At 40.3% G+C, this 20,993-nt stretch overlaps 1 protein-coding gene across 13 annotated transcripts in view; it reads right to left on the bottom strand.

Annotated features, from left to right (window-relative positions):
- Window positions 1-20,993, bottom strand: part of PTK2 (protein tyrosine kinase 2) — a 377,029-nt gene that overhangs the window by 277,439 nt on the left and 78,597 nt on the right. For 2 of the 13 annotated variants that reach the window (XM_073330023.1, XM_073330026.1), the window contains exon 1: window positions 15,619-18,771. The exons of 5 other annotated variants lie outside the window; for them this stretch is intronic. In XM_073330023.1, the coding sequence (XP_073186124.1) occupies window positions 15,619-15,721 (103 nt within the window). In that variant the 5' untranslated portion in view covers window positions 15,722-18,771. Of the gene's footprint in view, window positions 1-15,618; window positions 18,776-20,993 lie in introns of those variants that run through there. 6 more of the 13 variants (XM_073330029.1, XM_073330022.1, XM_073330033.1 and 3 more) reach the window with 6 other exon arrangements.

Here is a 20,993-nt window from a genome sequence, read left to right as displayed (position 1 = left end):
AAGACCAAGCCAAGAGGTATAGTCATGGATCTCATCCACTTTTGTTTAGTCAAGAGGTCCGATGTTATGGCATGGAATAGAACTTTGGTCCTTCAAATTGCATACTGTGTGTTGAACTTCAAGAGCAAGATTAGAATTATTTAGCCAAAAGTACCTCCTAATAACCGCAAAGGCAGCAGACTGTTGCTGTGCCACACACATCAAAGACTCCCTGTAAAGAATAAATGTACCATATATTCCAAACCTCCTTGCCCTACACCTCTAAGAGCTTAAGTGTCAGAGAGCTTCTTAACCATCTGTAGTATAAACCAGTGGTTTCCCAACTGGGGTGCGCAAAATGATCCCAGGGGGTGCGCGGCACCAGGAGTGCCGCCAGACGGCTCTTCGGCGTTTTTTTTTCTTTGGCGGCAGCTCTGCACGTCCATGGCTGGTGTTCCCCTCCAGGGGCCCGCCTGCAGCTGGTCTTCCGGTCTTCTTCCGTCAGTGGCGCGCCTGCAGCTGGTCTTCCGGTCTTCTTCTGTCAGTGGCGCGCCTGCAGCTGGTCTTCCAGTCTTCACCTTTGGGGTGCGCGAACCAAAAAGCTTGGAGACCACTGGTATAAACCATACCATGACTTTAAATCACCCATATGTCAAGTTTTCAGCAGTAATAAATTCTCTGTCATGATGATCTTGTTTCCTAGATAAATTATTTTAAGGATGACAATCAACAGACCTAGGAATCTATGATCTACTATTAACAGCAGAAAAACAACAACTGGGCTAGGTGTATAAAGAAGTAGCTCAAGTCTTGTTCATTTACATGGTACAGCCTGTCTGGCTCTCCTAACACCACTGTAAATAAAACCAACTGAGTGCAATTATTCCTCACAGAATCCAAAAAACCAGATTGACAAGAAGGGTCTCATTCTTTAATCTATTGGCTGAAGGTACACAAAATAGCTTATCTTGCACTGAGTATGTAAAATCATGATGGTAAATAAGGTCTGTCTGGGTAAGGAACCAGAAGTAGTCACCAAACATTTGGGACAGACTGAAACATATCCCTCAGTTTCCTTTTATTTCTGATCCTAAAAAGGAATTGCTCTAATACCTTGGGGCATTTTTGGCTCTTTCATGGAAAGTCAAGTGGCGTAGGTGTGGGGCAGTTTTATGATGAGCAAGAATTCCCTTTGATTTAACTTGAAATCGTACTTCAGATCTGAAAGAAACAGTCTCTTCCTGTCAATGTTTATTATTCCAGTATGTCCAAAATGCTACAGCTGAACTGATTACCCTCTCCTTCTGTTCATGTCATGCCCTCCCCCAGACTCCTCTTTGCTAGCTTCTACCTGAAAATTTCAGGTTTCAGAGACTTACCTACATGCCTCCAGCTTTCATCCAGACCACATCACACGATCCATTGTCTACAGCCAAGCTCTAAGATACATCTGCATTTACTCCAATCCCTCAGACAGAGACAAACACCTACAAGATCTCTATCAAGCATTCTTACAACTACAATACCCACCTGCTGAAGTGAAGAAACAAACTGTCAGAGCCAGAAGAGTACCCAGAAGTCACTTACTATAGGACAGGCCCAACAAAGAACATAACAGAACGCCACTAGCCATCACCTTGAGCCCCCAACTAAAACCTCTCCAGTGCATCATCGAAGATCTACAACCTATCCTGAAAGACGACCCATCACTCTCACAGATCTTGGGAGACAGGCCAGTCCTTGCTTACAGACAGCCCCACAACCTGAAGCAAATACTCACCAGCAACCACACACCATACAACAAAAACACGAACCCAGGAACCTATCCTTGCAACAAAGCCCATTGCCAACTCTGTCCACATATCTATTCAAGGGACACCATCATAGGACCTAATCACATCAGTCACACCATCAGAGGCTCATTCACCTGCACATCTACCAATGTGATTATGCCAGCAATGCCCCTTTGCCATGTATATTGGCCAAATGGGACAGCCTCTACGTAAAAGAATAAATGGACACAAATCAGACGTCAAGAATTATAACTTTCAAAAACAGGTCGGAGAACACTTCAACCTCCCTGGTCACTCAATTACAGACCTAAAAGTTGCAATACTCCAACAAAAAAACTTCAAAAACTGACTCCAACAAAAAACTGCAGAATTGGAATTAATTTGCAAACTGGACACCATTAAATTAGGCTTGAATAAAAACTGGGAGTGGATGGGTCATTACACAAACTAAAAACTATTTCCCCATGCTAATTTTTCCCCTACTGTTACTCACACCTTCTTGTCAACTGCTGGAAATGCGCCGTCCTGATTATCACTACAAAAGTTTTTTTTCTCCTGCTAATAGCCCACCTTAATTGATTAGTCTCGTTATAGTTGGCATGGCAACACCCATTTTTTCATGTTCTCTATGTGTGTATATATATATCTTCCTACTGTATTTTCCACTGCATGCATCCGATGAAGTGAGCTGTAGCTAACGAAAGCTTATGCCAAAATAAATTTGTTAGTCTCTAAGGTGCCACAAGTACTGAAAATTTCAGACTCCCTGGGTAAAGTTAACCATGTGCATAGATCTTTGATGTCTTTCTTAGACTCCAGTTCTGCAATCTTATTGTTATACAAAAGAATATGTGGAGACCTCATATGGATAAGATCCACTTTCCTTGAAACTTCCTGAAAGAAGAGAGACTGTCAAATGTTTATAAAAATCCTGGGTCCAATTTAAAAAGAACACTAAAGAGCTTTGTTTTAGATGTTAGTGAAGTCACAGCAGTAGAAGCCAACCTAAATTATCTTGGCAAGTAAAAAGCTTCTCAGAGTCCCATTACCATTGAATGAAACATATTTTACCAATTTTTAAACAGATACTTAGTCATTTTATTTGTTTGCCAAATCGAATCTAGGATATAAAAGACAAAACCTACACCCTCATTTAGTACCAGGCAGCTTCTTTCTTTATAATCTAGTAAAGATAGCAAATGACCTCAAACGTTAGCTATATCGCAAATATTTCAGAACTTCATTCATCTCCATGCTTCGTAATCTGCTAAAAAAATTGGCACCCTGGCCTCACTTCTAATCAAGATTTAACAGCAGATGTTGGAGTGATGTCTCATTATGCTAAGATTTTGTTATTTTTATGAAATATTCTACAATACTTTTATTAGTATACTATGACCTACTATCATACGAAATAAAACTACAGTATAATTGCCATAATTAATGTACCAAACATTTTCAGATGCCCCCCCAGGTTTCTGCCAGGGTGGGAGTCAAGCTGAGCATAGCTAGGGATGTGCCTGGGAAAGACACAAGCAGAGACCGTTTCCACTGAGCCCCACTAGGTGGCACCAAGAGCAGGGAAGCCAGATCAGGATGGCTGTACAACTCTCTGCCAGAGGAGGCACAGGGAGGCCTGCTGAGTTGCATCCCTTTCTTGTGACCCGTAGCCACAGTTACCTGTTTGAGTATGTGTCTGGACTAGCCTGCCTATAGCTAGGGGATCCAACTGGTGCAATGGGGGGAAACCCACAGGTCCTGGAAAGAGCTGGGAGTGGGGAGCCCAGTGAGGCAGCAGGGCTCAGGGACGATGGGGGTGGGGAGTTCGGGGCAGCAGTGTAGGGGCCAGAGGTGTGGGGGAGAGGCAGCAAGGGCCACAGGTGATGGGGAGGGGGTGGGGGTCTAAGGGAGGCATCAGAGACCAGGGGCGATAGGTGGGGGGCCAGGGAACGCAAGGGGGCCAAAAAAAGTTTGCCCAGGGTGACATTTTCCCTAAGGCCAACCCTGGAAGGGACAGCCTTAAGGGTGGTGACCACCCAAGGTGTCGTGGTCAGGGGGCACTGTGGTCAAGAGAGTGTAGCTGGAGGATGCCTCGGCAGTCAGCAGGAAGTTGGCCGTAGCTGGGGGGGGGGGCTGCCATTGTTCCCCCACTACCAGCAGTTACCAGTTGCTTATGCTTCAGAGGGAATGCACAGAACAGGCAATCAACGAGTGATCCGTTCCCTGTTGTCCACTCCCACCTTCTGGTACTCAGAGGCTAGGGACACTCAGAGCCGGGGGAGGGGGGGTGTGTGCATCCCTATCCTCCATGAACATATCTGTTTGGTTTTTTTACCACATTATAATTTTGGCCTTCACAACATCCCCTGGCAATGAGTTCCACAGATTGACTGGTGCTGTGTGAAGAAATACTTCCTTCTGTTTAATTTTGTTGCCAATAAATTTCATTGGGTGACCCCTGGTTCTCATGTTATGTGAAGGAGTAAACACTTCCTTATTCACTTTCTCCACTCCAGTCATGATTTTATAGACCTCTATCATATCGCCTCTTACTCATCAATTTTCCAAGCTGTTTTCAGTCCAAGTCTTTTTAATCTCTCCTCACATGGAAGCTGTTCAATATCCTTAATCATTATGGTTGTCCTTCTCTGTACCTTTTCCAATTCTAACGTATCTTTTCTTAGATGGGGTGACCAGAACTAAAAATAGTGTTCCAAGTGTGGATGTATCATGAATATATATAGAGGCAGTATGATATTTTCTCTATTATCTATTCCCTTTCCTAATGTTTGCTATCATTGGTAGATTTTTTGACTGTTACTGCACATTGAGTGGATGTTTTCAGAGTACTAGCCACAATGACTCTAAGATCTTTTTCTTGACCGGTAACAACTAATTTAGACCCCATCATTTTATATGTATAGTTGGGATTATGTTTTCCAATGTGCACTACTTTGCATTTATCAACATGGAATTTCATCTTTCATTTTGTTGCCCAGTCACCCAGTTTTTTTGAGATCCCTTTGTAATTCTTCACCAGTCTGCTGTAGAGTTCTATCTTGAGTAATTCTGCATCATTTGCAATTTTTGCCACCTCACCATTTACCCCTTTTTCCAGATCATTTATGAATATGTTGAACAGGACTGCTCTCAGTACAGATCGCTGCGGGACACCACCATTTGCCTTCTCCATTCTCAGAACTGACCATTCATTCCTACCCTGTGTTTTCTGTCTTTTAACCAGTTACTAATCCATGATAGGACCTTCCTTCTAATTTATGACTGCTTACTTTCCTTAAGAGCCTTTGGTTAAGGATCTTGTCAAAGGCTTTCTGAAAGTCCAAGTACAGTGTATCCACGGGATCACCTTTGTCTACATGTTGATGACTCCTCAAAGAATTCTAATTAGGGCTGTCGATTAATTGCAGTTAAGTCACGCGATTAACTAAAATAAATTAACTGTAATTAAAAAAATTAATCGCGATTAATTGCACTGTTAAACAACAGAATACCAATTAAAATTTATTAACTATTTTTGGATGTTTTTCTTCATTTTCAAATATATTGATTTCTATTACAACACAGAATACAAAGTGTACAGTGCTCACTTTATATTATTTTTATTACAAATATTTGCACTGTAAAAATGATAAACAAAAGAAACTGTATTTTTCGATTCACCTCATACAAGTACCATAGTGCAATCTCCATCATGAAAGTATAACCTACAAATGTAGATTTTTTTTGTTACATAACTGCACTCAAAAAGTAAACAATGTAAAACTTTAGAGCCTACAAGTCCACTCAGTCCTATTTCTTGTTCATCCAATCACTAAGACAAACAAGTTTGTTTACATTTACAGGTGATACTGCTGCCTGCTTCTTATTTACAATGCCACCTGAAAGTGAGAACTGGCTTTCGCATGGCACTTTTGTAGCCGGCATTGCAAGGTATTTATGTGCCAGATATGCTAAACATTCGTATGCCCCTTCATGCTTCAGCTACCTTTCCAGAGGACACACTTCCATGCCAATGATGTTTGTTAAAAAAAATAGTGCGTTAATTAAATTTGTGACTGAACTCCTTGGGGGAGAATTATATGTCCCCTGCTCTGTTTTACCCACATTCTGCCATATATTTCATGTTATAGCAGGCTTGGATGATAACCCAGCACATGTTGTTTAATTTACTAACACTGTCACTGCAGATCTGACAAAATCCAAAGAAGGTATCAATGTGAGATTTCTAAAAATAGCTACAGCATTTGGCCCAAGGTTTAAGAATCTGAAGTGCCATCCAAAATCTGAGAGGGACAAGGTGTGGCGCATTCTTTCAGAAGTCTTAAAAGAGTTTGTAAAGTTCAACTTTCATGATAAAGAGATTGCACTACAGAACTTATATTAGGTGAATTGAAAATATTATTTCTTTTGTTTTTTACGGTGCAAATATTTGTTATAAAAATAAATATAAAGTGAGCACTGTACACTTTGAATCTTGTGTTGTAATTGAAATCAATATATTTGAAAATGTAGAAAACCCAAAAAATATTTAAATAAATGGTATTCTATTATTGTTTAACAGTGCGATTAATCGCTCAATTAATTTTTTTAATCTCTTGACAGCCCTACTTCTAACAGATTGATGAGGCATGATTTTCCTTTACCAAAGCCAAACTGACTCTTCCCCAACACATTGCGTTCATCAATGTGTCTGATATTTCTGTTCTTTATTGTAGTTTCAACCAATTTGCTTGGTATTTACTGGCCTCTAATTGCCAGGATCGCCTCTGGAGCCTTTTTTAAATATTGGTGTCACATTAGCTATCCTCCAGACATCTGGTAGAGAAGCTGATTTAAGTGATAGGTTACATACCACACTTAGTCGTTCTGCAATTTCATATTCTGAAGGAACTCAAACTCTTGGGTGAATACCATCTGGTCCTGATGACTTATTATTGTTTATCAATTTGTTCCAAAACCTCTTCTTCTTATCCCTCAATCTGGGACAGTTCCTCGGATTTGTCACCTAAAAAGAATGGCTCAGATGTGGGATTCTCCCACACATCCTCTAGAGTGAAGACTGATGCAAAGAATTAATTTAATTCCTCCATGATGGCCTAATCATCCTTGAGTGCTCCTTTAGCACCTCAATCGTCCAGTGGCCCCACTCATTGTTGGCAAGCTTCCTGTGTCTGATGTACTTAGAATCATAGAATATCAGGGTTGGAAGGGACCTCAGGAGGTCATCTAGTCCAACCCCCTGCTCAAAAGCAGGACCCATCCCCAATTAAATCATCCCAGCCAGGGCTTTGTCAAGCCTGACCTTAAAAACTTCTAAGGGAGGAGATTCCACCACATCCCTAGGCAACGCATTCCAGTGTTTCACCACCCTCCTAGTGAAAAAGTTTTTCCTAATATCCAACCTAAACCTCCCCCACTGCAACTTGAGACCATTACTCCTTGTCCTGTCCTCTTCCACCACTGAGAATAGTCTAGAACCATCCTCTCTGGAACTACCTCTCAGGTAGTTGAAAGCAGCAATCCTCCAATTTGTCTAGGTCCCTCTGTATCCTATCCCTGCCCTCCAGCGTATCTATTACTCCTCCCAGTTTAGTATCATCCGCAAATTTGCTGAGAGTGCAATCCACACCGTCCTCCAGATCATTTATGAAGATATTGAACAAAACTGGCCCCAGGACCGACCCCTGGGGCACTCCACTTGACACCGGCTGCCAACTAGACATGGAGCCATTGATCACTACCCGTTGAGCCCGACAATCTAGCCAACTTTCTACCCACCTTATAGTGCATTCATCCAGCCCATACTTCTTTAACTTGCTGACAAGAATACTGTGGGAGACCGTGTCAAAAGCTTTGCTAAATGTTTGCTGTTAGTTTCTGAGTCTTTGGCTAGTTGCTCTTCACATTCTTTTCTGACCTCCCTAATTATATCTTTACATTTGACTTGCCAGAGTTTATGCTCCTTCCTATTTTCCTCAGTAGGATTTAACTACCAATTTTAAAAGGATGCCTTTTTGCCTCTAACTGCATCTTTTATTTCGTTCTTTAGCCATGGTGGCACTTTTTTTGGTCCTCTTACTATGTTTTTTTAATTTGGTATATACATTTAATTTGAGCCTCTATTATGGAGATTTTAAAAAGTTTCCATGCAGCTTGCTGGCATTTTACTGTTATGACTGTACCTTAATTTCCTTTTACCTAGTGTCCTCATTTTTGTGTAGTCCCCCTTTATATAATTTGGTCTTTCAAAGGCAGCTTTGAATTTGTTCAGCAGGTCTTCACTCGTTTAATCACTAAACTCACAGAGTTTCACAGTTTAAGGCCAGAAGGTACCATTAGAAGATCTAGTGTGACCTCCTATATATCATCAGACATTGTCCCCCACACTCCTCTATGTTAAGTCCAAAGACTTTATTTAGACAAAAGAAGTTCAGTCCTCAGGAGACTAAGCTGTGTGCCAAGGTGCCACCAATGACCAAGGCCCCTGCAATGACAGGGAATTAACTAGTTCATGATTCCAGCAGGTGAACTATGGTCCATGCTGCAGAAGGTGGTAAAAGGTCCAAGCCAATCTGACATCGGGGAATAGTCCATCCTGACACCAAATCTGATGAGCAGTTTGACCCTCAGCATCTGAGCAAGACCCACTAGCTAAGCATCCAAGACAGAATTCTCTGGACCACGTCAGAGCATTTGGTCCACTCTTTCCGGTGTCCCTTCTCCAGTTGTGCCCAATCTGATGTTTCAGAGGAAGGTGCAAGAAAACAACAGCAAGAAACGAGACCCATACGAGGAGACCACCCGAATAGCTCATAGGTAAGGCTAAGATTTTGTCATGAATATTTTTAGTAAAAGTTATGGACAGGCAATAAAGAAAAATTCACAGAAGCCTGTAACCTGTCTCTGACTTTTACTAAAAATATCCATGTTAAAATGGGACGGGACTGGGCAGCTGCAGGGTGGCTGGGAGCTCTGGGGCCCCCACCCCCTGTGGGGACTCAGCGCTCCAGACTCCCCCTGCCCCCTCCCCTGCAGTGGGGAGCTGTGGGAATCCCCCTGCTGCCCCCACAGTAGGGAGCTGCCGGGGTCCCCCTGCCCCGCAGTGGTGGCAGCTGGGGAGCTCCCGGTGTCGTCCTACCCCACAGCTGTGGCAGCTGGGGAGCTCCCGGGGAACCCCGGTCCCGCCCGCAGTGGGTAGCTGCAGGGGTACCCCTGCTGCTGCAGCTGGCAGGTAGTTTTGGGGGTATCCCATCCCACAGAGAGGCCAGGAGTTGCAGGGTACCCTCCCGCCTGCGGCGGCTGGGAGCTTGGAGGCCCACTGCCTCCAGCAGTGGGATACTTTACAGCCTGCAGCTCCCGAACGCCGGGGTTCAAGTCATGGAGGTCTTTGGGGATTCCGTGACTTCCGCGACCTCCATGACAAAATTGCAGCCTTATTCATAGCTAACATTCAGTTCTCAGAGACTGCTCAAAATACTCATTTCTACTATTTGTACCTTATTTCAAATTCTATTCTCTGCTCCGCTCCATTTCTTTCTGTGAATGAAACCATCATCCTAATGGAAATGCATCAGTATTATCAAAGCCATATGCCTCCTTTGCAGAACATCAGACCTACCATATGATTTACCATATTACTGCATCAAAACACATCTATTCCAGCTAGTTTAAAAAAAACAACCCACATTCCAGCTCAAATTATTCTCTGTTTTGCACCATATTTCCAACTGGTACTTATGTTTGGCTAGCTTTGCACACCTTCCTCTTGCAGTTTGTGAAACATTTCCAATAACAAACCACGCTCAGATGCTCTAAGGTGAAGATGCTTTAACAGTTTGTAAATTTCTTCCCTTAAAAACAGTTACAAGTTTAGGTTAAATTATGGAGTGGGTGTGTGTGGTATGAGAGTGCCTTGTAGTCTGGTAAACGAGCAATTAACTATCATACATAGACTTCTCTTCCCCTGGTTCTCAGGCCCTCAGAAACTGAGGAAGAAGTGTTCCACATCATTCTCTAGTTATCCCTCCTGCCAACTCAGGAGCAGCATTTGTTAATTTCATCAGATGCTACTTCCACTGAATCCCAATTGGAAGCTAAGCCAGTACTAAGTAGGGTTGAACTGGGAGAACATTTAGGGATCACAGTACTCCTAAGGGTACAGCTTCTTTTTTCTTAAATAACCCCATGTTGCTCAGGAGTAGACCAATTAGTTTACTTGAAGACTGAAACAAGTCTTGTGTCAAGGTTCTTCCTTAGCTGACCACTTTACAGAAGCATTCAGGTCCCTTTGGTGGGATTATTGAGTTCAAAAGATCCCGGTGACTGTTTTGTGAGTAAAAGATAGACTTCATTTAAGTCACCTCCTTCTGAGATGCTGATAAACTGAGAATCATCAACTAGAAACAGCTGAGACACAATATATTTATAAGCTTTTATTTTGTGTACCTAACACTTGTGTTTCTATTTGCTAGGTGACCTTTAATTACTATTTGAATAACAACTCAAAAAGAGGACTTTGAAAAGAAAAATAACTAACTCTTTAAATCAACGCACTTACATTGTTTGGAGGTTACTTTAAACCCCAGCAATGGTAACAGACTGCAGTAAGTAGGAGTGAAAATCCTTCCTGGAAAAAAAAATCCTACCTCACATTATGTTTTTTGGTTAAGATTTCAGAAAGAGTGTTTGACTATGTGGGGATAAGAATGGAGTTTTCATTAATTAATTTAAACCAGTTATTAATGTTAACAGTTAACATCTTTACTAAAATAATAAGAGATGGTTAAATCAAGTCCAGTGATGAGAAGCCAATTTACAGATAGCAAGCTATTAAAATTATTAGGGAACAGTTTAAAATAAGTTTTATATATCAAATGTATGTATTCTATGCAAAAATAAATATATCCTCTTTATTTAATAATATTGAATTAGGGTCTCAAAAATAGTTCTGTTGTATAATAACTGTGTGTTTTATTTAGAATAAAATACCAAGAAACTTAAGAAATAAAGAATTGTTCATGGTAACAAGGGCCATGAGCTGTCATTTTTCTAAAATGCTATTGTTTCCTGAAGTGAACACTCACTTCTAGGTGTTAAAATTACATCAGATGTGCTAAAACTTTTTTTTGTAACCTTAAAATGGGTATATAATCCAAAACTCAGAGTAAAAGGGTAGGGAGTGAAGGATGATGATACAGAAGTTCATAGTTCACACATCTCCGGATAAGTAGCCTCTAACAACTTTGCTAAGATTGACAGGTTTCAGAGTAGCAGTCGTGTTAGTCTGTATTCGCAAAAAGGAGTACTTGTGGCACCTTAGAGACTAACGAATTTATTTGAGCATAAGCTTTCGTGAGCTACAGCTCACTTCATCGGATGCATTCAGTGGAATGCTTATGCTCTAATAAATTTGTTAGTCTCTAAGGTGCCACAAGTACTCCTTTTCTTTTTGCTAAGATTGTTGATTATCCTATAAAATGACTTGGTGCTTGAACTGTCAATCAGTTTTACTACCTAGACTACTGTTACAATTAAATCAAAAAGATGGTACCTATAGCAGCACCCCTTACACCAGGCTGGGACCTAGATTTAGTACGGATTCAGAAGGAAAAGCATTATCCACTGAATGACTAATAGTATTCACCATTATTCACCAAGTGTTCCTTTAAGGTCTTTCATCCAAGTACTAACCAAGCCTAAATCTGCTTAGTTTGCAAGATCAGAGATATAACGGCAACTGTAAAGGAAACAAGTTCAAGCAAAAACAAAACCCCTCAGTCCAAACAAATCAAAAAACAAACCTAATCAGTAAAGTAACTCAGATTAGCATTGTGAGATGACAGAGATTCCAGCTCTCACAAATATATGTTTTATGAATAGGACCCTACCAAATTCAAGGCCATGAAAAACATGTCATGGACCGTGAAATCTGGTCTCCACCCCCCCGGTGAAATCTGGTCTTTTGTGTGCTTTTAACCTATACTGTGCACATTTCACTGAGGAGACCAGCATTTGTCAAATTGGGGGTCCTGACCCAAAAGGGAGTTGTAGGGGGGTTGCAAGGTTATTTTACGAAGGGGATTGCAGTATTGCCACCCTTTCTCCTGCACTGCCTTCAGAGCTGGGAGGCTGAAGAGTGTTAGCTGTTGGCCGGGCGCCCAGCTCTGAAGGCAGCAACCAGCCAGCAGCAGTGCTGAAGTAAGGGTGACAATACCATACCATGCTAGCCTTACTCCTGCGCTGCTGCTGGCAGCAGCTGTCTTCAGAGCTGGGATCCCAGCCAGCAGCCACAGCACTCCAGCTGCCCAGCTCTGAAGGCAGCGCGGCTACCAGCAGCAGGGCAGAAGTAAGGGTAGCAGTACCAAAACTCCCCCCTACAATAACCTTGGAACCCCACCACCACTACAACTCGTTTTTGTGTCAGGACCCCTACAATTACAACACCTTGAAATTTCAGATTCAAATAGCTGAAATCATGAAATTAACTATTTTTTAAATCCTATGACCGTGAAATTTACCAAAAACGGACTGTGAATTTGGTAGGGCCCTATTTATGAACCTGTCAGTCAAAATGCTGCTCTGATTGGCATGAATCTAGAGAAACAATGAACAGCAGTTAAGCTCCTTGGAAATTACGCTGCTGTAACACAGCAGAATTTGACAACAGTGCTATTCATCATGGATACTTTGTACAGAAACTAAGTACTGAATAGCTAATTACAGGGAAAGGGCAACAGCTACATGAACTATAGAGCAGTGCCATATATCTGCCAGCAGAGAGAAGTAATTGCAATTAGGTCAGCACTCAGTATCAGCGAGTAGGTAGGAAGGAGATTTTAAAGTTTTAAAACAATAACGAAAGAGAAAGGAGCTACTGTTCTGAACAACCACACTGAATATGAATAGGGATTTAGAGAAACATTGTGAAGCATTTAAAGAATCAGTGCTTGCTACTGGGTTATGTATAGTACACTTAAAGCTTTATCAGTCAAATTCAAACAAATAATTACCAACAGAACTATTAGAAAGTAGGGCAATGGTGGGCAACCTACAACCTGTCGGGGTAATCCACTGGCGGGCTGCCAGACAGTTTGTTTACATTTGCACAACCGCCCGCTCTGCTTCCCGCAGCTCCCATTTGCTGGGAACAGCAAACCGCAGTGACTGGGAGCTGCAGGCGGCCATGCAAATGTAAATAAACCGTCTGGCGGCCCTCTAGTGGATTACCCTGACAGGTCACAGGTTGTCAACCAATGAAGTAGGGACTTTTGGAGAAAATTAAGAACGTGAATTAAGACATTGGGGCACATTACCAACTTTCTGATGAAATGTTAGATGTTAAATTACATAGTATTTATATTGGAAGTAGTGAAGTGAGCTATACAAGCAATGTAATAGATTAATCAATGGTCCAAAATAAAGACATCCATCTAAATGTTTATTTCTTTAACAGATTACTTTTCCTTGACTATAGATATTTCACAGCTCTTATCAAAGTAGGCCAGATCTGTTTCATTTCCCTAAGGTTAAGCTGATGAACAGTACACGGAGTATTCGTCAGCTGAGGAATGGTCATCATCCAATTGCAAAAACAGTGCAAGCAATTTCTCTTCTGTCCTATTTTCTTTGGTATGGATGTGGTATAGTGTATTCTAGAAACGACTGATATTCCCAGATTCATATGTCATAACCTTTAATTCCCATGTATATTGAATCAAAACAAAAAAGGGAATTGTGTAAGACTGTTCTTAATTTATTTCAGGAAAGAGAAGGCTGCATAAGGAAGTTTTTAAAGAAATTATATTGCAGGATCTCATTAGATACAGGAAGTGTGTTCAGCCATTGGAAAGCGTATGCGGGAGGGACAGCTTTTCATTTGTTTAGCAGCTCAATGAGCAACACTGACTTACTCCAGTGAGAGCTGCAACCAGCAATCCTCAGCTGGAAGGACAGGTTAGCCTGCTGTGGTGCCTTTAAGGTAGTAGAGCAAAAGGGAAAAAAAAAATCAAAACCAAACATGCCATGTCAACAAAATATTCTAATTCTAGTTCCACTAATAATTAACAAAATTAATTATTTGCTTTTGGAAAGTTTTCTCTGGACTTTTCCACTTGTATTCAAGAGCTTCAATTATAAAATAGTATAAGAAAAAGAGTTCTATTCTTTTAAAGTTGTACACATATTTGGTGCATCTTAGTGGCAAAAAAATCAATAGATAAAACTGACTACAACCATTTCTAATATGGACAGGAGCTTTGAAAGTTATTCCTTGCATCTTTTGCATTCCTTGCAAAAGCATCTGAGCTTAGACCCCCTGGGTCACTGAACAGGGACTGAATCCTAATGCTGAACTGTGTCATACCTATGTAGTTTTTGACGTATAAATAGAAGTCATCCTTATATCACCAACCATCAGTTTTCTAACAACAGTAAAGTACAGATTAACTGAAAACAAAAGCAATTAATTGCTTTTGTCAAATATTACTCCACAGTGAAATGGCATACTCTGTATATTCTCAGATACCATCAGCGTGTGGTACTCAAGTTCTCACACAGGCTGTTTCTTGCTTATAATTTTTTTTTCTCTGATGCATATCGCAATAGTATTTTGAGCATTTAGTAAACAATGAATTTACCTACAACAGACCTATGATGCAGAGAAGTATTATTGCCATTTCACAGACAGGGAAACAGAGGCACAAAAGGGCAAAGGCGTATAGGTCACACATGAAGCCAGTGGCAGTGATGCAGTACGTCCATGTTTACGGATTTATTTTTTTAACATAAAAATAAATATATTTACCATTAATTTAATCTAGGCCAATGAACATGGTATTAGCTACTAGATATTCTGTAGGTTTTGCTTCTGAATTACCATCTGCTTATTTTACATATATTTATTTCCCCCTGCAGCTTCTGAACTAAAATGTATCACTCTATGATCTAGCTAACAATACTGCAATATTTCATGTCCAGTTACTCTTTTAAATATCCACATTGAGATGAATGTGAATATGAAAATAAACCCCAAATCTATACTTATTGTCAGTTACGTTACATGCTTTACAGGCTGCTTCTTTTCCAAACAGAAGACTCAGTTTTCTTGCTATTAGCTATATTTTGCTAGCGTACAATTGTGTTTGACCCACCCGTATTTACGTACGTGGTGGTTTCTATTACCACCATCCATGTAGGAAGTACACAAACGTCTTCTGAACTACAGTGTAAATATTAATACCTTGACATTCAGTTGAAATACACCAACCATGTAAGTTTTGTCCTTATGCCTCATTATTGCTCAATTTTAAGTCAGCTCCTACCATTACATTAGTTAAAGTACACATCTGTTATTTTTATTACAGCTAATAAATGTGGATATCAACTTCTCAGCCATCAAGAAAACAAATAATAGGTGTCAGTCTTTTATCCTGTATGATTTGTTTAACTGAAATCGAGCACTTTTAAAGAAAATAAATTGAAAACTTCTCCCCAAAGAAAAGTGAAAGGCAGGAATATATTCATAAGGAGTTTTTATAAATTGCGCAAATATTAAAACAAAATAATCTCTAAATTAAGATCAGTGAAACTAAAAACAAAATAGCTAAACTAAAGGCCATTCACTGATTTCAAAACATTTTTAACAAAAAGCATTACAGCTGTCAGGGGAAAGAGGATTCAGCTGATTGTTTCATCTTAGAATTGCATGACCAGAATACATCAATTTTACTTTGTATTTTGTGTTCATTTTTTTTCTTTCAGTATTCCTCACCAGTGGTAAAACGTTAATTTAACACAGAAAAAAAAACCATAATTAAGTCATGTGTACCTTTAGCCCAGCATATTGGGAATGGACTACAGCCGCTTTTCTCCATATAGATAGCACCTGCTTGTTTCCGGGCCTGTTGGCCTGCCAATTCCAACAACAACATACACACAATCGTATAGAGATCAAGCCAGGCTTCAGCATACAATGTCCCAATTCAGTGCTCCAATAGTATTTGCTCCTGCAGGGGGGCTGGGAAGCCAGCCACTTGAATGTATTCAATCCACAAGCAAGGAGAAAACTATTAACCTTGCCTACATTTGGTCTCTTTTCATCTAGTTTGCAGGAGAGGTAGAAGCAAAATACTGTGGTATTCCTCTGGTAATATATTCCAGCAGCATGAAGAATGCCTTTCAGTTACAGAATCGTCTCATGCCTCAACAATTTCAAGCACAGACCATCCTTTTCCACGGTGAGCTACTGAACAGAATGCTACCAGCCAGTAATGTGACTGTGTGTGTGTGTGTCTGTATTCCTAGATTCATTCAGGAGGGAGGAGGGAGGGAAGGAGGAGCAGGAGGGAAGGCGATTAGCAAGCACCTTATTAATATGCTAATCTCACCCTTCTGTTCAATTCACACAGCAGACTCCTGTTTACAAAACTGACAGCAGATTCTAAAATTGACTAAGCTGCAAATCAAGCCTGACCCAGGTCATGTCTATAGAGGTGCTCCCCCAACCATTTTTGTTTTAAATTCATGCCTCTGGTATTTTACCAACCTATCTTGACATTTGATTTTCAATAACTTCCCTAATAAGATAAGAACAATGAAAAACTGAACAATGAATAACTTGAAAATGTAGAGCATCCTGAAGTATCCAGCAGAACAAAAATGTTTTAGTAAAAACAAAACAATACAAAAAATAATAAAAAAGCTTACTCACTTGATATTTTCCATCAGATTTAGAGATTATTTTACAGTAAATTTAGCTTTATAAAACATACAGCAAGAGCGGATTCAAATGTCCCTAAACTTCAATGGAAGCAGGACTGAGCTCTAGATCAGGAACCTAACTTAATCGCATTTTTTAGAATTAAACTAGAGGAGAAACAATGACAGATCAAAACATTGGTGAAAGGTTAACACTAAGGAAATAGGACACCACAGTGTCTACTGTAATCAGTACCATAGCTAGCTCCCCTCTAAAAATATGACCACTGCTTTATTCTCTTGCAGCTGAGAGAAGGCATAGGTCATCACATATACTTACCTATCCACACATATTACACTTCATGTATAAAAGGTTAACTGAAGATAGATTTGATTTCCTTTCAATATCTGTGCACCAGGAATAAAAATGATATTTTACATTATGTTTAATATACATTTATGCACATGCAATAATACCATATAGAATTCATTTCTGCCGAATCACCTGTTCATGTTATATACTGAAATGAAATGTTTATTAACCATGTTGAAGAATCCTTTTTCTATAACAAGCTGTGTGCACTATTGGGGGCGTGTGCCTGTGTACATGTATAGCACGTATGTAGACAAACAAAAATTACAAAACTCCCATCTTCTCTCTTCTAGTAGAAGGTTCCACAGTACACATTATAAACATATGTTTCATTACAGAACATAACAAAAAAGTAGATTCAGCCTAAATAATTATTATAAACTCTTAAGAGTGGTATATTTTGTCCCTATCATTAAACTATTCATAAATTCCATATTAGCCATCTCTAATGTACAGTCCTCAAGAGAGAGACAAGGTGAGTGAGGTAATATCTTTTATCGGACCAACTTCTTGTGGTCAGAGAAACAAGCTCTGTGTTAGCTCATAAGCTGGTCTCTCTCACTGACAGAAATTGGTCCAATAAAAGGTATTACCTCACCCATCTGGTCTCTCTAGTATCCCGGCACCTGCATGGCTACACCACCACCACATCATCCTCTACAACCACTACACCACCACCATCCTCAACAGTAAGACATAGAGCTTAAATAACTAAGACTGTTACCAAAAGAGAGCTAGTTTTACGTTAACACAATCACTAAACTGACCCATTTGCCTAGGTGTAACAGCACAAACAATAATCTCCATTACATATTTCATTAAATTTATGTGTCTACAGATTATATCCCTGCCATTTTGGTTTCTCAAAGCAGTTTGATGCAGACAACCAGAAAGGTCCATTTAGAGTCTCTGGGTAACAAATACTGTTGCTTCCTTCCAAAAGTACAATTTTTTTTCAATTTAAAAGAAAAGTTATCCACTGCAAAAATAGAGATTAGAGCACAACCAAGCCACAGATGTTCTGCATCAGTGCCCAGGCACAATGACCAAAGCTCTTTCTGGGGCTGAAGAGAGCCAAAGAGACTTAGGGATATGCAGGGTGTCTCCTCCCCTTAAAGTTTTTGAAACTATAGAATACTGCAGAAGCAGTCAAATCCTGTCAGCTGTGGGTTCTTATATGTTCACCTTTAAGGACATAACAGCACAAGCAATAGTAGAGGTAACAGTTCTTATTCATTTCAACGATATATCTGGTACAAGGTAATTATTGTTATTGCTACTGTTACTTGTTCAGGGCTGATAATGTGCTTGGTTCTGTGCAATAGGCAAATGTAAGAGGCAGAAGAAGGATGGTCTTGTAATTAAGACTCTGGCCAGGGGCTCAAGAAAGCTGATTTTAATATCCAGTTCTGTTACCGACCTCCTTTATGACCATGAGGAAGTCAGTCTTTTTTTACCTTAGCTCCCCATCTGTAAATTAAAGGACAATATTTCCTTTCTCCCACCCTTTTCCTGTTTGTCTATTTAGAGTGTAAGTTTCCCAGGACAGGAACTTTCTTACTATGTGTAGGTGCAGCCTCAAGCAAAACAGAGCTGTGATATTGGTTCGGGCTTCTAGTTGCCACTGGAATACAAATAAATAATATCTCGCCTACCCTGAAGAGTTTACAGTCCAAAAGAGACACATACAGAAGACAGCACTTAAAAGGATGTTCTAGTAAATCCAGGAGGTCAGATTGGTTTTGGACTTTTTATTTAATTCTTATTTTAATAGAATAAAAACTCCTATTGGGTAAGTTTGCGGAGAAGTGGGTTATCAAGAAAGATCTGAATTAAGAGAATGCACTAGATCATATTTTTTAATGCTTATATGGACGTTAATAAAGAAGTAGTGACACTCCGAACAAATGGATTTCAGAGGGTCCTGACCACCTTCTTCCCAGGACTTTTTCCTGTTATACCATGTTACAGTACGGGGAAAGTTGAAAACCAAAGCTTTGCACCAAACCAGTAATACAATTTTTAATATCTGCTCAATAGTTCTATACATATTGATTATAAACATATTTTTTAAAATCTGTAAATAGTAATTTACAAAATAGACCAAATGGTCCTACAGTGCAAAGATTTAAACTAACCAAACCTGCTTGTGTGTTTTCATCTGCCTTTGTAACAAAAACATTACTGTAGAACACAACTCAAAAAGAAGCTGGGGCAGCAGCATCCTACCTTAAAAATCACACCACTGTTTTCTCAGTATAGACCTGACTCAAATGCGTGACCCAGACAACGCTTTTAATACCTTAGAGGCAGGGAAAACCAGAAGAGAAACAGCAATAGCTACAGGGCCACACATTTCCCACCCATTTCACACATGACTTTTCAGTACCAGTAACTTTACCTGAAGCTGTTGACGGGGGCACTGCATCAGGCAGCATTCATGTGTTTGCGTAGGTTCTCTCCATTCACATTTGGAGCGGTTCCTCAGATTCCACTTGGCGGTATTGTTACCAGTCTTTGCCAACTCAGCTCTCGATCGAGTCAGAGTACACCAGTGCTTTCATTTAAGTTCAGTCCCTGAAGGGATTTGTTTTGAAGGAACGAGGTTCTCTAAGACCATCCACATTTCCTGTCATGTTGTTCTCTGTAAACAGTGGTATTTTGGGTTAAGGGATTTTCAGAGGCAAAGCTTTTTCTGGACTTCTGCAGCTTAGGTGGTAAAATGTATCCATGCAGCAGATGTCTTGGATTATGCACCTGTTTTTTCCTCCCCTTTTTACTGAAGGCATCCCACCCATTGATGGTGATGCAATCCCCACAGGACAGTATGGTAACAGAGTGAGGGTCGGTTTCAAAGTTCCTGTGTTTATCCTACAGGACTGACTGAGTTCAATATCAATTTTATGCGCAATGGGCCGAGCAATACCATACTAGGCCATAGTACTCTGCAGTTGAGTAACACAAGTGCAAGACTGGTTGTTCAGAGCGTTTTGGGGTGAGTTCCCCATTTTTTGTGCTAGCCTGTTATTGAAGTACACAATTTCTGGAGTTTACTTTCTTTTTCAGCTTCTTGATGTGCTCTTGAATGTGAGTGTTCAGTCTAATGTAACCCCTAGGTACACTGGATGTTCATAGTGCTCAAGGCTTATACCATCCCACGATATTTGCAGCTTTTGCTTGGCCTAATGGTGTTTCAGGTGGAAGGCGCATATGAGTTTTGTTAGGGGATCAGCATTAACATGTGAGGAAGCATGTGCAATACTATTTTCCAGGTATACTCAGTGAACTGCTTAGAATGTGTTCATTGTCCTCAAATCTTTCTGACTGGGTAGCCATGTAAGGATCATCTGCATAAATGAATCTTTGCACATCAGGGAATTCTGGTTGGTAATTCATGAAGATATTAAATAGCAAGGGTGATGGCACCAAACTTTAGGGCAGTCCATTCTGTCAACTCTGCCATCAACTTTTCTGACCATGGATCTCAAGAAAGAACCTGTCGAGTCTCAATCAGGAAGGAGGAGATGACCTGGTCCATTTTGGTATTTCTCAAAATTCTTGCCAATTTCAGTAGAAGTCATGATCATTCACAGCGACAAACAGCCAACAAAGCAACAAACACAGCCCCTATAATTTTACAGGTTTTGAAGCCATCTTCAATGTACTGAGTTAGGATTACGACTTGGTCACAGCATAAATGTTCTGGGAGGAAATCGGTTTAGTCAGTCAGTCACCCTTCCACTATCAGCGCTATTCTACCTATAATCATCCACTCATTTAACTTGTGGGTCTAGCAAAATAAGAATACTGGGTGATAACTATTTGCAGAATTAGTGTCTAGGTGGTTTGGGTAGAGCCAACACTTTGGCTTTTCTCCACAGCCTGAATACATGCATTGTCTGCATGCAGGAATTAAAAAGAAGTCAAACAGCCACTTCTGTGGTCTCATCCAGAAGTGTAGCAATAATTCATCAGATATACCATTGAATCCATCTGCCTTTCCACATTGCAAGGGTTTCATGACTAGTGTTAGTGCCTCAGTTTTGAGTTGCTCACTGTGGATTTTGCTGTCTCTGAGGACTAACTGAAGTTCCTGCTTGATTTGTTTCATTCTGCCCTTTGCTTTGAGGACT

The sequence above is a fragment of the Lepidochelys kempii genome, chromosome 2 (assembly GCF_965140265.1).
Source record: "Lepidochelys kempii isolate rLepKem1 chromosome 2, rLepKem1.hap2, whole genome shotgun sequence".
NCBI lineage: Eukaryota > Metazoa > Chordata > Testudines > Cheloniidae > Lepidochelys > Lepidochelys kempii.
The sequence above is the reverse complement of the archived record's forward strand: the minus strand, read 5'-3'. Positions and strand labels throughout refer to the sequence as shown.